Source organism: Ursus maritimus, unplaced genomic scaffold (genome assembly GCF_017311325.1).
Source record: "Ursus maritimus isolate PB19 unplaced genomic scaffold, ASM1731132v1 scaffold_17, whole genome shotgun sequence".
NCBI classification, from domain to species: domain Eukaryota; kingdom Metazoa; phylum Chordata; class Mammalia; order Carnivora; family Ursidae; genus Ursus; species Ursus maritimus.
Genome location: NW_024424119.1, coordinates 47,698,243 through 47,713,433, shown reverse-complemented (window position 1 = coordinate 47,713,433; position 15,191 = coordinate 47,698,243). Strand labels below are relative to the sequence as shown.

General features: G+C 44.4%; 1 protein-coding gene across 1 annotated transcript; it reads left to right on the top strand.

Annotated features, from left to right (window-relative positions):
• The first annotated feature begins 162 nt into the window (after window positions 1–162).
• NDUFA8 (NADH:ubiquinone oxidoreductase subunit A8) lies at window positions 163–14,983 on the top strand. Its single transcript, XM_008698812.2, has 4 exons — window positions 163–317; window positions 7,337–7,500; window positions 10,810–10,975; window positions 14,665–14,983. The coding sequence occupies exons 1-4, from the start codon at window positions 267–269 to the stop codon at window positions 14,800–14,802; spliced, it is 519 nt and encodes a 172-aa protein (XP_008697034.1). The 5' UTR covers window positions 163–266; the 3' UTR covers window positions 14,803–14,983.
• Window positions 14,984–15,191: the final 208 nt, after the last annotated feature.

Here is a 15,191-nt window from a genome sequence, read left to right as displayed (position 1 = left end):
GCTCGGGATCCCGGAGTCTCAGTGCGTCCCATCTCACTATGACAACCAAGACGGGCGGGGCCGAAGCGAAGCCCCGCCCCCAGAGCCTGCAGCCCTTCCGAGCACTGCGCAAGCTCTGTGGCTCGCGGTTGGGCAGAGCAGTGCGCCTGCGTGGCCGGCTGCGCAGGCGCAGGCGCGAGGTGGCCCTTGGCGGTCGAAAGGGGAATTCAAGGAGACGGGGGCGACGCGGCTGCGGGCGCCTCCTCGGGTTTGGGGCTACCGCCATCATGCCGGGGATAGTGGAGCTGCCTACTCTGGACGATCTGAAAGTGCAGGAGGTGAGGCTCGTTCGGAAGCCAGGCAAGCGGGGCATAGGGCTGCAGCTTTTCGGGCCTGGGCCCAGCCCCGCTTCGTCTCACTGGATTGTGGGCCCCGTCTCCCCCCACGCAGTGCCCCCACAACACAGACAGAAATCGCTTCCCGGACGCCCCCTCTTCACCTTCGGGAATCGCCGCACCCCCACCCCGTCATGCAGTGGCTCTGTAGCATTCTCCTCTCCTCCCCCACCCTGACCCCCAGCGATCTGCTTGTCATTAACGTGAATAATAGTGGTACTTTTTATTAAGCACCAGCCAGGGCCACTTTACTTACTTTAATGTCACTTAATACTCAGCTCTCCCCGCGAAGTGATTATACAACCCCGGGTGCTTACAGCCGAGCGAGAGGCAGTCACTTCCAGGTGGCCTCATCCCTACGGGTGTTGGAGTGGAGCTAGGAAGCGGAAAAGCAAAAGATGATACTGGAGAGTGGAGTTGCTAACAGCCCTGGAATGGTGTTTGGTTATAGAACATTTAAGGCATTCATTTATTCAGAAGATATAATTGAATAATTGCCATATACACATACACGGGAGAGTAAGAGATATGGTCCCTGCCCTCGTAGAGCTTATAATCTAATGGGGAGACAGACATAAAGAGGCAATTACAGTATAGTGAAGTTTGTGCTGTGAAGACAAACCAGTATATACAAATTATAGCAAATATGACCAAGCCTTGTCTAGATGTCAGGCAGGACGCTAATTAATTACTTCACATTCATTAATTCGTCAAATCCTGCCAGCAGCACTATGAAGTAGGATATTATTTGTCTTTTCATGTGAAAGGTGAGAAAACACGTTGGGAGCAGAAGTCATTTGCGCAAGGTCATATAGTTTAGTAAGTGGTGGAGCTGGACTGTGAATCCAGGTCTGAGTTTAAAACCCATGCTTTTAAACTCTTATTATGGGCAAAAGCTGAAAAGAGTGAGAAGGCTGGGGCGCCTGGGTGGCACAGCGGTTAAGCGTCTGCCTTCGGCTCAGGGCGTGATCCTGGCGTTATGGGATCGAGCCCCACATCAGGCTTCTCCGCTATGAGCCTGCTTCTTCCTCTCCCACTCCCCCTGCTTGTGTTCCCTCTCTCACTGGCTGTCTCTATCTCTGTCGAATAAATAAAAATAAAATCTTAAAAAAAAAAAAAAGAGTGAGAAGGCTTAGCAGAACATTTCGTGTCTGGGAGACAAGTGCTGTTGGATGTGACTCTAGGGTTGGTGGGAAGCTCAGCTGTTGCTGAGCCTGGAGAGGCACCTTGGACTGGGAGGACTGGGAAGCAGCCTCTACAAGGCCAGACTTATTTTATAAGTGAGGTGGTGGGGAGAGGTGGAAGGTTTTAAGGCAGAAAAGTGTCATGGCAGGACTGGGTAGTAGAAAGACTAGGCTACATAAAAGGAAAAGGAGCGGAACACTAAAAATTATGTGCCGGAAGTTAATCATGACTTCACTTAATCTTAGATGCCCGTGAGAATGGCAGCTATTATTTTCTGCAGATGAAGAACTTTTTGCTGTGTTCAGGGACTTTAGAGTAAAGTGACATTTATTGAGCGGGGGCCTCCAATATTCAGTCTTTGGTTTCTTGTCCCACAGTGAAGCTGGGTTAGCCTGAAAGTGCTGTATTTTTCATGGGAACTTTTAATTTGGTTCAGCAAACATCCGAGGTTCTACTTCCTGCAAGTATTCTATATATGGAATAAATTTGCCTTGAGCGTTCATACAGTTGAATTGAAATACAGATAATTACATAAATAACTCAAATACAAGACAAAGTATGATTAAATACTATGGAAGAGGGGCAGACATGGTTTAAGAGAAGAGAGCAGGATTTGAAGTTGGATCTAAATTCCAGGCCTAACTGCTCAGTTACCTTGATTAGTCACTTGTAGCATTTGCGGACATAGTTATTTTATTTGTAAGATGAAGTGATTCCAGCTGTATAATTCTCTGAGGCTATAAACGGAACAGAGAAAGCACTTCTGGGGCATAATGTGAGACTTGGCTAAATGGCATTTGAAGAATAGCATTTATAGGCCAAGATAGAGTCCTGGGCTTTCTAAGCGAGGGTTAGATCTCAGCAAAGGTAAGGAGATGGGAAAATGCAGGGGTCCACAGATGGGTTCTGGGGATGGCGAGTTCAGTGTTCTGAGATAGCAGCAAGTCCCTTTTTGGAAGTGTGTTGGGGGAGAAGGCTGGGTCCAGAAGGCTTTGGATACCCTGTAAAAAGTTTAGGCTTTATTTTGCTGTTAAGCCTGAATCCTTTCAGGGCTTTGTTGCTAATTTGTTTGAATAGGTTACAATAAGAATTGTCTTTTAGGAGGATCACTCTGGCAACTCTGTGAAGAATGAATTGAAGAGAGGAAAAGAAAAGCAGAGAGATTAGTCTTGGTGGCTGTTGAAATAATGAGGAGAGTATTAGTGACCCCAACATAATTGGCGACTGTGCTCACAGAGCGAAAGAACAGATTTATCTGGAAGTGATGAGACTTAGCAGTTACTTAGCTACCACAGGTAGGAAAAGGTTGAGGAGTCTCAGATTTGTAACCTGACAATGGGGCTGGGGAAGCCGGAGGGAGCAGATTGAGAGACAAACACGTTCTGGACCTTGTTGACTTCGGCGTTATAACACATCCCTACGGAAGAAGCAGTCAGAAGCTTAGGCTGGAAACTCCTTGTACACGTTAACAATTTTGAGTAGAAGTAATAGCTAATATTGATGATGTGCTAGGCACTGTTCTTTATATTTTTATGTGCTAACTCATTTTAATCCTCAATGGTCCTATCAAATAAGTATGATTATCCCCCATTTTCCATAAATTAAGTAAAATGGAAGGCACAGCATAAATTAAAGACTGTAGAAAGAGGTGCAGACATGGTTTAAGGAAGAGAGCAGGACTAGAAGATTGGTTGTAGATTGTAAGACTTTTTCTGCCTCCCTTTCCACACCTGCAGATTGTATAGACCTGCTGTGCGGGGAGGCTGTCATGAGGGTAAATGAGGAAGATGCTGGAACTCTGTGTTCTTTGAGACAAAGGGAGCTGAATGAATTTGAGAGGGTATTCACAGTAAGCAGCTGTGAAAGATGTTGTTTCTGTTAGAACTCATCAGTCTTCGGGAAGAAGCAGGTGAGGGGAGATGGTGACATCCAAAGGCCTTTGCCACCTCAGTGTAGGTGATGTAATGCAAAAAGGCCTGATTGAAAGTCACAGTCTGTGAATTCCAATTCTCCAGTTGCCACTGACCTGCTGTGTCATCTTGAGCACATCTCTTTCCCCAGGAAAGAGATTCAGTGAGTGGTTATTGTCTTTTATTTTCCTGTGACAGCGCATATTTTATATGCTCAACCACACGGGCTTGCCTAGATTTTTATAAGACCTCTACACTGGTAGGAAAGTCAGGAAAGAATGCCGTAACTTTTTTGGGCACGATAGCTGCGAAGGCACTTGAGTAATTAAATCAGCGGTTTAAATATCATTAAGGTGTTTGTCAAAGAAGTAAATATAGCTAACTTAATTTTTAAAATATATTTAGCTTTAAAAAAAGTTTGAATCTTGATTTTTAAGAGAGTGAGCAGTAGTGCATGTGTGCAGGGGGCAGGGGCAGAGGGAGAGGGAGAGAGAATCCCAAGCAGGTTCCAGTGCAGAGCCTGACACGGGGCTTGATCCCACAACCCCGAGATCATGATCTGAGCCAAAATCAAGAGTTGGAGGCCTAACCAACTGAGCCACCCAGACGCCCCTGAGCCTTGATTTTTATTCTCTCCCAGGTAATAAAGCAAGCAAGAGAATACCCCTCAATTAACCTAAATAAACTCTTACTATAAAAAACTGTAATACATAATGCTAAGTGAAATAAGTCAAGCAGAGAAAGACAAGTATCATATGATTTCTCTCATCTGTGGAACATAAGAACTAGGATGATCGGGGGAAGAAAGGGATAAAGAAAGGGGGGTAATCAGAAGGGGGAATGAAACATGAGAGACTATGGACTATGAGAAACAAACTGAGGGCCTCAGAGGGGAGGGGGTGGGGGAATGGGATAGACCGGTGATGGGTAGTAAGGAGGGCACGTATTGCATGGTGCACTGGGTGTTATACACAACTAATGAATCATCGAACTTTACATCGGAATCCGGGATGTACTGTATGGTGACTAAAATAATATAATAAAAATCATTAAAACTGTAATACAAAATCTTATAGATTTTTAAACAAATTTATTAGAATTGTCATGGCAGATTTCACTTGTATCATAAGTTTGTCTTTGCTTTGATAATATAGCAGTTGTACTATTAGTAGACAGCGTTCTAACTTTATTCTCTTCCTGTAGTGTGTAGATGAATTACTCTCGTCATCTTTCCTTGCCTTTTATCTTACTAATAATTTAACCTAAGCTGTGTGAAATTCATAAAAAATAAAATTATAGGGGCGCCTGGGTGTTGCATTCGGTTAAGTGTCCGACTCCTGGTTTCAGCTCAGGTCGTGATCTCAGGGTCGGAAGATTGAGGCCTGTGTCAGGCTCTCCGCTCAGTGGGGAGTCTGCTTGAGACTCTCTGCCCCTCCACTCCATGTGCATTCTCTCTCTAAATTAATAAATCTTTAAAACATAAGTACAATTATAAAATTTTTAGCATTATAAAAATAATCACAACTTTATTCTTACATAAAAATCCTTAATAAAATATTTAAAAATCAAATCCAGTAATATCTTAAAGCATAATATACCATGGCAGACTGGATTTTATTCTATCTATAATGGGAGAGTTTTGGAAAATCTGTTAATGCTCTAGAATTATAGATTAATGAAAAAGAAACCTGAAATTTTCAGTCTTTCCAGAAAGAACAGTAAAACAGTCAATTCAGATTAGAAGGAAACTTCATTACTGAGGAATATCCAAAGAGCTATATCCCAGACAACAACAGCAAACGTTGTACCAAACTGTGCTTTAAAGTCCAGAGAAAGGCAAGGGTACCTACTGCCATTGCTGTTCCTTTGTATTATCCTAGAGTTATTTTTTTTTTAATTTTTACTTTATTTATTTATTTGAGAGAGACAGAGATAGAGCATGAGCCGGAAGGAACGGGAGAAGCAGACTCCCTGCTGAGCAGGGATCCTGATGCAGGACTCGATCCCAGAACCCTAGGATCACGACCTGAGCCGAAGGCAGATGCTTAACCAACTGAGCCACCCAGGTGCCCCTGTCCTAGAGTTTAGTCAAAGCAATAAGATAGGAAAAAAGGAGGAGGGAAAAAAAGATACAAATATCAGGAAGGGAGGGAGGTAGTTTTTACTTGTAAATGGAAATTTTCCTTCTTAATCCTCATTAGTTTTCTATCAGAACTGACAGGAGTTCAGTAAGATCTGGCTAGAGAGAAGATACAGTGTACAAACAATCAGTAACCCATTTGAAAATCTAATGAAAAAATATCCTGGGGCGCCTGGGTGGCTCAGTCGTTCATTAAGCATCTGCCTTCGGCTCAGGGCGTGATCCCAGAGTCCTGGGATCGAGCCCCACATTGGGCTCCTCTGCTGGGAAGCCTGCTTCTTCCTCTCCCACTCCCCCTGCTTGTGTTCCCTCTCTCCCTGGCTGTCTCTCTCTCTCTCTCTCTCTCTCTGTCAAATAAATAAATAAAATCTTAAAAAAAAATCCTATTAAGCTAGTATCAAAAATGTTAAAATACTGCAGAATTAAACAAGAAATGAGCAAGTTTCCTATATGACGGAAAGTATAATTTTAACCAAAGAACATAAGAATGACCTGAATAAGAGGAGGGACATACTTTATTTTGGTGAGGAGCGTAATTCCTGTAGTCTTGTCTCTTCTGTGAGTGTTGGACCCCCAGTGCCTGGCACACGATGCGCGCTCACCAGCTGCTCATGCTAGACACTATTTTGGGTGCTTGGCGAGCCACAGTGAACATGACATTTAATTATAATTTCATTCAGGGAGAATTGACATCTTTAGTGTCGGATCTCTGTTGGAAAAAAGTCCCTGCCCTCTTGGAGCTTATGTTCTAGTGGTCACCCACACCGTGACCATTGATGAGCTTTTATAAGGTCGGTAGAAAAAGATCCTCTGAGGAGAGAAAATTTGAGCAGAGACCTAATATTGTAAACATGCTCCTTACCTTCTAGTTTAATACATAACTAAACGTCGTGCAGTTCCAGTGCAGATTATTGGGTGAGGGGTTCATCTGAAAGAAGAGCCAAAGTGATTTTGAAAGGGAAGAGTGATGAGGAGGCAGACAGCAAACGTCCCGAGTTACAGTAATGAAAACGTTGTGGAATGGGCACAGGAAAGGCTAGTACACAAAGGAGGCCAGCAGACCCTTGCTGCAGCTGCAGCTAGAGGGGTCCTGGTCTATGTGCAGTCCCCTGTGCACGAGTTGTAACTACACTGTTTCTCAAGAAAATGTCCTGGGAGGCAAGTGAGAGACTGACATAGTTATGGGGTGGCTGCTTTGGATATAGTCCGTAATTGTAAAAAATGCCAAAATTTTAGTACTTTATTATTACTAGTAACTTTCTGGGCTAGATGCTCTCTTACTGATCCTTTCTAGTCTCATCTGGGAATTTTATCTATTCTATCACTTTTATTTCTGGAAAGAAGACTCATCAAAGCTCCCCAGAGTTGGTGCCTCCCTTCCCATCCCCGAGGTCTCCATTGTCCTTCAGAGCTCCACTTTCTCTGTCAGAGAGCTAAGTTCTGTTAGGGTTGCCGTTTCCTTATGTCTAAAATGGGGAGAGCGATGTCAACCCAATGAGATTATTATGAAGGGCTAGAAAATCCTCATGTCGAAGAGCCTTGTGATCCCTAAAGCAGCGGAGATCACAAAGGATTACTATGGCAGCCCCTGTCTTGAATTTTCATGGTGGAGTCACACCAGGGCTACCTTTGTGTTCCCTCTGTTTTGGGCAGCAGGAGGTGAAGATGAGGAAGTGATATCCTGGTCACAAATCTGAGGTCTGTCTCCCCGCTGTTCCTTTCCCCAGGTGAAAGTCAGTTCTTCGGTGCTCAAAGCTGCCGCCCATCACTATGGAGTTCAGTGTGATAAGCCCAACAAGGAGTTCATGCTCTGCCGCTGGGAAGAGAAAGACCCCAGGCGGTGTTTAGAGGAAGGCAAGCTCGTCAACAAGTGTGCTCTGGACTTCTTCAGGTAAGAATCCTCACACCAGTGCCTACGGGCTGAAACATCTGGGTACATGTATCTCGGTGAACACCCAGCTAATTAAGTGAAAGGAGAGTTTTACTAGGACATGCAGAACCTTGAAATCAGACCAGAATAAGCCCACAGTAAATGATGCAGTTATTTCAGTTATTTGTTTTTATTATTTGGTGTGTTCTTTAATATCCATGAGTCTTCGCTTCCAAATTATAGAATAATATCTATCTTATACAGGATTGTTAGGAAAAACTTGTGAAAGTACATAAACACAGCTCAGCACAGCGCTTGCTAACAGGTATTCACTAGATTGGTATTACTACGGAACACTCAGTTATCATGGAGAGAAAAGTGTGTACAGAGTCAAGGTATTAAGTAGGCCATTAGGCTTGATACTATAAGTAAAAAAAAAAAAAATCCAGGTTATAATTGTAGAGAAATGTTTTGACAGACTCTATTAAAAGGGACAGAAACGCCACTTGAAGGGAATTGGCTCGCGTAGCTGTAAGTCCAGAAATAGGACTGGGCTCGGGCAGGGCTGGAATCAAAGGGCTTACATAATTTCAGAACTACTTGGTACCTCTTTTGCCTCTCTTCTCCTCCCCCAGTCTCTTAGTTCTGTTTTTCTCTGTCAAGTTCATGTTCAGAGACTCTTGCCTTGCTGTAGTAGAAGTGGCCACCAGCCACTCCACGCTGCTGTGCTGCTTGCCTAGTAGGCGTAGGCCAGCCGTGCCAGTTGTCCAGTGGTGTGAGCAGAGCTCCCTGGACCGAGCCTCGTTGGCCCGGCTGCTTGATTTCATATGCGTATCTTTGAATCAGGTGTGTTTCAGGAGACAAAATGCTGTGCTTGGTCAGGCCTGAAGTGGGGAGTAGACTGAGATTCATCTAAACCACGTTGCTGAGAGGTAGGGAGGGATTGTTCCCCAAAGGGAAATTAGAAGGACGGTACAGAAGAATGGGGACTGACTGCTGGCTTGGCAGAACCCGCAGATGTCCACTACAATGACGGGAGAGGGAAAAATCAAATGTCCTGCACGTAATAGCTGCTTTCCTTCTTGCTTGCTTCTGCTCTCTTTGTCCATATGCAAAGACATTTTTGTGGTTAAAGCCATAGTGTGTGGTTTAAAATTCATTTTTCACTGAAACTATTGGGAACATTCTTTCACGTTGCTAGATTGTCTTCACGATCGTCGCTTTTAATGGCTATATACTATTCCACCGGTAGGTAAACTAACCCTACTTCACCTGACCAGTTCCTGTTATTAGACATCATTTTTTATTCCAGTTTTTGATTGTTTTAGATAAATCTGCAGCGATTACCTTTGTGTGTAGATCTTTTTCTCTTCTTAATTAATTCCTTGGCATACATTTCTCAGCAGTGAGATTATTCTATAAAAAGGCTTTGAACATTATTTATGGCTCTTGGACTATAGTTGCCATTTTTTAAAAAGTTGGGTCAGTTTATGCTGCCATCGGCACAATATCTTTTTATACCTTACCAACATTGCATATTATTTAAGTTTTTGATAGGTACAAAGTCATATTTTATTCTTGCTTAAATTTGCGTTGGTTTGATTGCTAACAAGTTTATGTGCTTACTTTTTAAACTTTCCTGAGAGAACTTTGGAAAAGCATTTCTGCTTTGGCCCAGAGGTAGTTCATTTAAGCGGGCAATGTTTGGGTTTCACAAGCTCCCGAGGAGCCCAGCTGCCTCTATGAGAGGAATTTCTCACTGCCGAAGTTGCTCTTTGTAGGTGTTAGTCGGTAACAGTTGGGTGTGGGTACCAGGGTCCAGGAGAGAGAGACTAAGTACTCCAGTAGTGCTGGCAGCTCTTCCACCATCCCACGCCGGAGGACTAAAAAGCTGGCATTGGAAACAGTAGCCCACTACCGGAGTGATTCTCGAGTGAGGTGGGTGCAATTTTGTGTGCCGTGGATATCCTGGTCAGTGAGGCTGGAGGCAATTCCGAAAAGCTTCATCAGGCTTTGCTAGTCCTCCTTCCTTCCTGTGCACACCCCACCACCCCCAGGTTACACTAGAATCCCTGGAAGGGTACTTAAGAAACTGGGAACATTGGGTGTTTCCTAGGAGGGAGACCCAGCAGGAATGGAAAGCAGATTTTTCTCTGTGTATTTCCTCCATCCCATCTCTGAGGTTCTTCCTGAGCTGTGTGAAGTAAGAGTCCGTGTTGAGTGTAGCTAGATTCTTAGAGTGTGGCAAGTAATCACTTCCTGATCATGATTCCGTCGGGGGAAGGAGGGTGCTATGCATTTCTTCCAGTGCCTCATGTAAGGCTTTTACATAAAATGATGGTATCGTATTCTTCCTTGAATTGGCATTTACTGGATTACCAGCAAGATTGAATGGTAAGAGAAGGAGAATTTTGGAAAATAATTGAGGCTTATCTCTTTTTTTTTTTTTTTTAAAGATTTTATTTATTTATTCAACGGAGATAGGGACAGCCAGCGAGAGAGGGAACACAAGCAGGGGGAGTGGGAGAGGAAGAAGCAGGCTTATAGCGGAGGAGCCTGATGTGGGGCTCGATCCCATAATGCCGGGATCATGCCCTGAGCCGAAGGCAGATGCTTAACCGCTGTGCCACCCAGGCGCCCCGAGGCTTATCTCTTATACACAAAAGTTACTTTTTCTTCAACCATTTTGGTCACACAAAATGAATTACGTGCTATCTTGCTTCTTAACAGAGAACACCAAATATAATTTAACTTTCTTAATCACAGATTAATCTGTTTTGTTCAGTGCGTTAGTACAGTGAGGACTTTGAACTCCGAGGAGCGTAAGGTGGTTTGCCTCTGCACTGAATGACTCCAGGATCTTCCGCTTGTTAGTTTGTGTATTTGCCTTTTATAATTGTGTCTCTTCCTTTGCCATTGTCTGTCGCCTCTGACTTTTGTCAACGTGCCCATCTCGGATTATGCTGCCTCTTCCAAGTTTGCTGAACTGATAATCTTTAGAATTGGCTCTAAAGGAAAGAATAGATAGGCCCTAAGGGAGCAGTGTTCTGTGTAAAATAATATGCGCCTTAGACCACAGTCTTTTTGCATTTCAACTCATTTAGTTTTGCTGCATAAAGAAAGTAGGTCTTCTTCCTCAGAAATCTTTTTCTGCTTATTGGTTCTCAATCTGAGGATCTCCACGTTGTTTTGTAAGTGAGGTCAGAGATCTGCTCTCCTACCTTTCAGAAAGCAAGGCTATGTATTTGAGGTCGGTACTTACTTTTCCCCCACTTGTCTGTTTTTCATTATTTTGCAAGGAGCTACCCCTAACCTAGCCCTCTTTTCCAGGCAGATAAAGCTTCACTGCGCGGAGCCTTTTACAGACTACTGGACCTGCATCGATTATTCCAGCCTGCAGCTGTTCCGTCGCTGTCGCACACAGCAGGCCAAGTTTGACGAGTGTGTGCTGGACAAACTGGGCTGGGTGCGACCTGACCTGGGAGAGCTGTCCAAGGTAAAAAGTCACCTGCTGGCGGTCTCGCCTTCTTAGTAACGGGTGGTTAAGGGCAGGAGGCGGTCAGAAAAGGGTCTTCTGTGAGTACAGATATGATGGGAAAAATCTGTATTTACCAAACAGGTTAATGAGGGAGTGATTATACACAATCCAGAAGGGAGTTTATTTAATAGAAATACTCCTTTAAATAGATCTTCCAGCATGTGCAGATTTGTTTTTGTTTAATTAGCTAATTGGAGAACAGAAGGGAGTAGATGAGGATAAACACAATGTTAGGGGGGCACTGTCAGTTGAAAGCATTGAACTTATCGTGGAATTCAGAGAGGAAGTAGGATCGAGGATGTGCCAGATTCTTCAGGCCAGATTTATCAGTACCTAAGATTTTTAAAAGTATATCCCTGTAGTTTAAAAAGCATCCTACTCTTTGTTCTATATTTCCTGTCTCAATCATGACACCTCTTGAAACATCAGAAACCTGAATGTCTTTTTTCTTCATGTCCCACTCTTTCTCCCTTTATACAATCATCAATTCCTGTAGGTAAGCATTTCCTGGATTATTTTTTGAATCCTCTCACTGTCTCCACATCTTGAACAGGAGTTCTTAACTTAGGCTGTGTGAATGTCTAGGAGGGAACGGTGGTTCAGTTCAGATTTTAGAAGACCTTGTATCACCTGAAATTGAAGAACTTAGGATATAATTACATCTTCACTCTAGGCATGATCTGTATGGAAAATAAATATCACTTTCTTTTTAAAACTTGTCAGGGGCTTGCTCTTGCTTGCAATATTCTGGCTTACAAGGCCCTCTGTGATCTGACCTACCCTGCTGCTGCCTTTTATTTTATTTTTTTTTTTTTTTAGGGTGGGGGCAGGGTGTGGCACAGAGGGAGAAGAGAATCTCAAGATTCTCATGAGGGGCTCCATCTCACAACTCTGAGATCATGACCTGAGCCGAAATCAAGAGTCGGACACTTAACCGACTGTGCCACCCAGGCGCCCCGACCCACCCCTGCTTCTTGAGCCTCACCATCATCCATTCCCTCTGGGACAGATCAGTATCAAGGTGTGAAGGGAAAACTCAGGTTTGCATGGAGGAAGAGAGTACTACTGAATCACTATGGGATCCTGAGCAAATTGCTGACTATTTCCTGTCCTACCACATCTACAGAATGGGACCAGTATTCATCCCTAGTTTCCTGTGAAGATTAAGCTAGAGAGCCTCTGTGAACCTCCAGCCTAACGCCCGGTGCATAGGTCTGCAGTTAAGCTTTGTTCCCTTCCCTTTATGTGTAGTGTCTCTGGGTAGTTGGGCCTTAAGCTTGGTGTCATTAGTAGATGAGCGACTTAGCAATTTTGTTTTGTTTTTTTTGGTCCAGCTTGATTATCTTCCGATGTCTTCTTTTGCTAAAGCCCTGAACAAAATTACTTTAAGTTGTTGCTAACTCTGTGTTGGAAAGTGGTGGGACCTACACATTTACTAATGAAAACAACCTTTTCTCATTTCTGTCTCTGATCAAAGGAGAATTAACACATCATGCTGTTAAGAAAGCATATTGATTCCTGAATTTTTGTGTTAACATTTTAAAAAACCTATAAAATATTGTCCTCTTTTCGAAAGTTTATTTCTTTAAGAGGATTATCAGTTTTAGTCGTACTTAAAATCAGATTCCATTCTCTTTTTAGGAAGGTGATGAGCAGCTGGATAAAGCCTACATTTGAGCTGCATTCACTTCTGCATTCTGCTTCCACCGGCTTGCCCTTCTCACCTCCGTGTCCCAGGCTGGTTTCTACTCACTTTTCCGCCCTCAGCTTCGATGTCAATGTCCTTTGAAGTTTCCAACCTCCCTAGGCTGTTGCTGTCTCTCACCCAAAATTCCACCATCCTGGTGAGGTTCACATTGAGAATGACTGCGGAGCAGCTGCTGTACCGCAGGCACCAGACCGTGTAGTGTCCTGATAGCACCGTGAGCCAAGAGCCCCACTGGAGAGATGGGAAGTTGAGGGCTGGGTGGGCTGCCCACGGTTGTGTACCTAGCAATTAGTTTGACCACATGCTTCTGCTCCTTTTCTCTTTTGATATGGTACAGAAGAGAAAGTTGTTTTCTTGTTCTTTCCACAATAATTTGTCCTTTTAAGGGGTCTGTTCGTTACTTTAAATTTGAGAAACATATTTCTAGATTTAATTCATACATATCTGGAATTCCTGAAAGGAACTTCACATGCCAGCTGGAGGCATTTGGAGTTAACTCTGTCAAGCGATAAGGAACCATTAGTGATCTCTATGGTGGAGAGATGAGACCATTGTCCAAAAAACAAACAAACAACTACTCTGGACCTATAGACAGAAGACTTGGGTCCCCGCTCCAGCTCTGACACGTACCGTGTGTCTTTATCACGGGCGGGTTAGCCTCCCTGGTCCTCACCTGTGAACTACAGATAATAATGCCTCACGGCGTGGTCGTAGCAGTAATTGTGCTATTGTGTCCCTGTAAATGGTTTTTGGATTAGTGCATATGGGAAGACTAATCAGTCATGTCACGTGGAGTGGCTCGAAGATCAGACCACTGCATAACAACACTGTTAAAACTATGGGCCTTGTCTTTCCATGTCTCTGCGTGTTTCCTCATCTTTAAAGTGAGAACACTTTCTGCGGGGTTTCTGGTGGAGATTTTGTGAGCATCAAGGCTAATGTGGATGGTGACCACCTTCTGTCGCTCCCCATGACCGTGGTGTAGTGCCGCACCATCTTGCCAGGCCTGTTGGCTTGGCTCTCCCAGTTCTGGTCCTTGCCCTCTCTGACCTGGCGTCTGTACCTTCCAGCCTGCACACGTGCTTGAATTGCTTCCTTGCTTCAGTGGCCCCTGTTACCATTGGGTTAAAATTCAGACACTTGTGCACGTCATTCGGTACCCTTCATCGTCCGGTCCTGTCTGCCAGTGTAGTGTGTTATTTAAGAGCACAGGCTTTGGAGTAGGCAGACCCGGCTTCGAGTACTGGTTTTCCCACTGTAGGCAGGTGGCCACAGGGAACGTCTGCAAGAGGATCTCATGGGAGCGTGAAAACGAAATGGAGTAAGGTGCTCGCTGTCGTTTCTCACAGGTGCTCACTTAGGTGCTTCATTTCCCACCGCTACTCGTGCAGCCTTGGCTTTGGCCATTCTGAAGACCTGCCTCTCCATGTTCGCATGTACTGTTTCCTTGGAGTGTCTTTCTCCTGCTACTCTTCCTGCCTGGCGCGTGGGCATCCTTTGAGATGAAGCTAAAGGTTACCCCCTCTGAAATAGTCCAGCCCTTAGCCTTCAGGATGGGTTACTAAGTGCGGAGTCCCTGCTCTGAATTCTAAGTCCTAAGTCCCAGCGCTTAGTTCGTGCCTCAGTTGTGATTAATTTGTAGGAAGTCTTGGTTGATTTTCTTGTCCGGCTGCCTCAGTAGACGGTGAGCCCCTCGAGGACAGTGTGTATTTTGTTCCCTCCTGTATCCCTAACTTCTACGACATGGAATGCCCCAAAGAAGGCTTTCTTAAGTGTTTGTTCAAAGGTCACATGAGTCTAAATGTGGTTTGCTGGGGCTTGAAAAAAGAGGGGTAGTTGGGGCAGCAGGAGCAGAGAGGAAGTGCTGGGAGGTGCGTTCTTGGTCTCAGACTGTTCCACCCGACCTCAGCGTTGCTTCTGTCGTCTTCGCTCCTCACAGGTCACCAAAGTGAAAACAGATCGACCTTTACCGGAGAATCCCTATCACTCAAGAGCAAGACCAGAGCCCAACCCTGAGACAGAAGGAGAGCTGAAGCCTGCCAGACATGGCAGCCGCCTTTTTTTCTGGACCATGTAAAGATGGGTCCGTGGCCCACACTCAGTCACACGCCCAGACAACCACTGATGAAATTCCCATGCAGTTTGCATCGACCGATAGAGTGTTCTTTCCGGGATCACAAACTTAACAAAAAAGTTAATTTATGTGACTTGGCAGTTATTCTATACCATTTCCTGGCCATTAAAAATTTTAAAGGAAACAGTTGTATTTTATTATGTTTTATATAACCTTTTGGCCTTTAAAGATGACTTCCCTTTGCTTGTTCTTCTTGTGGTCCTGCCTGTTCCTCTCTCTTCACTTTAAGTAGGCATTCGCCTACTGACAGGGAGCCACGCTCGATCAGGCAGAAATGACTATGTAAAGGAAAGGCCCTCTTACCTGTCTGTGTTCACGCATTTTGCAGTCTT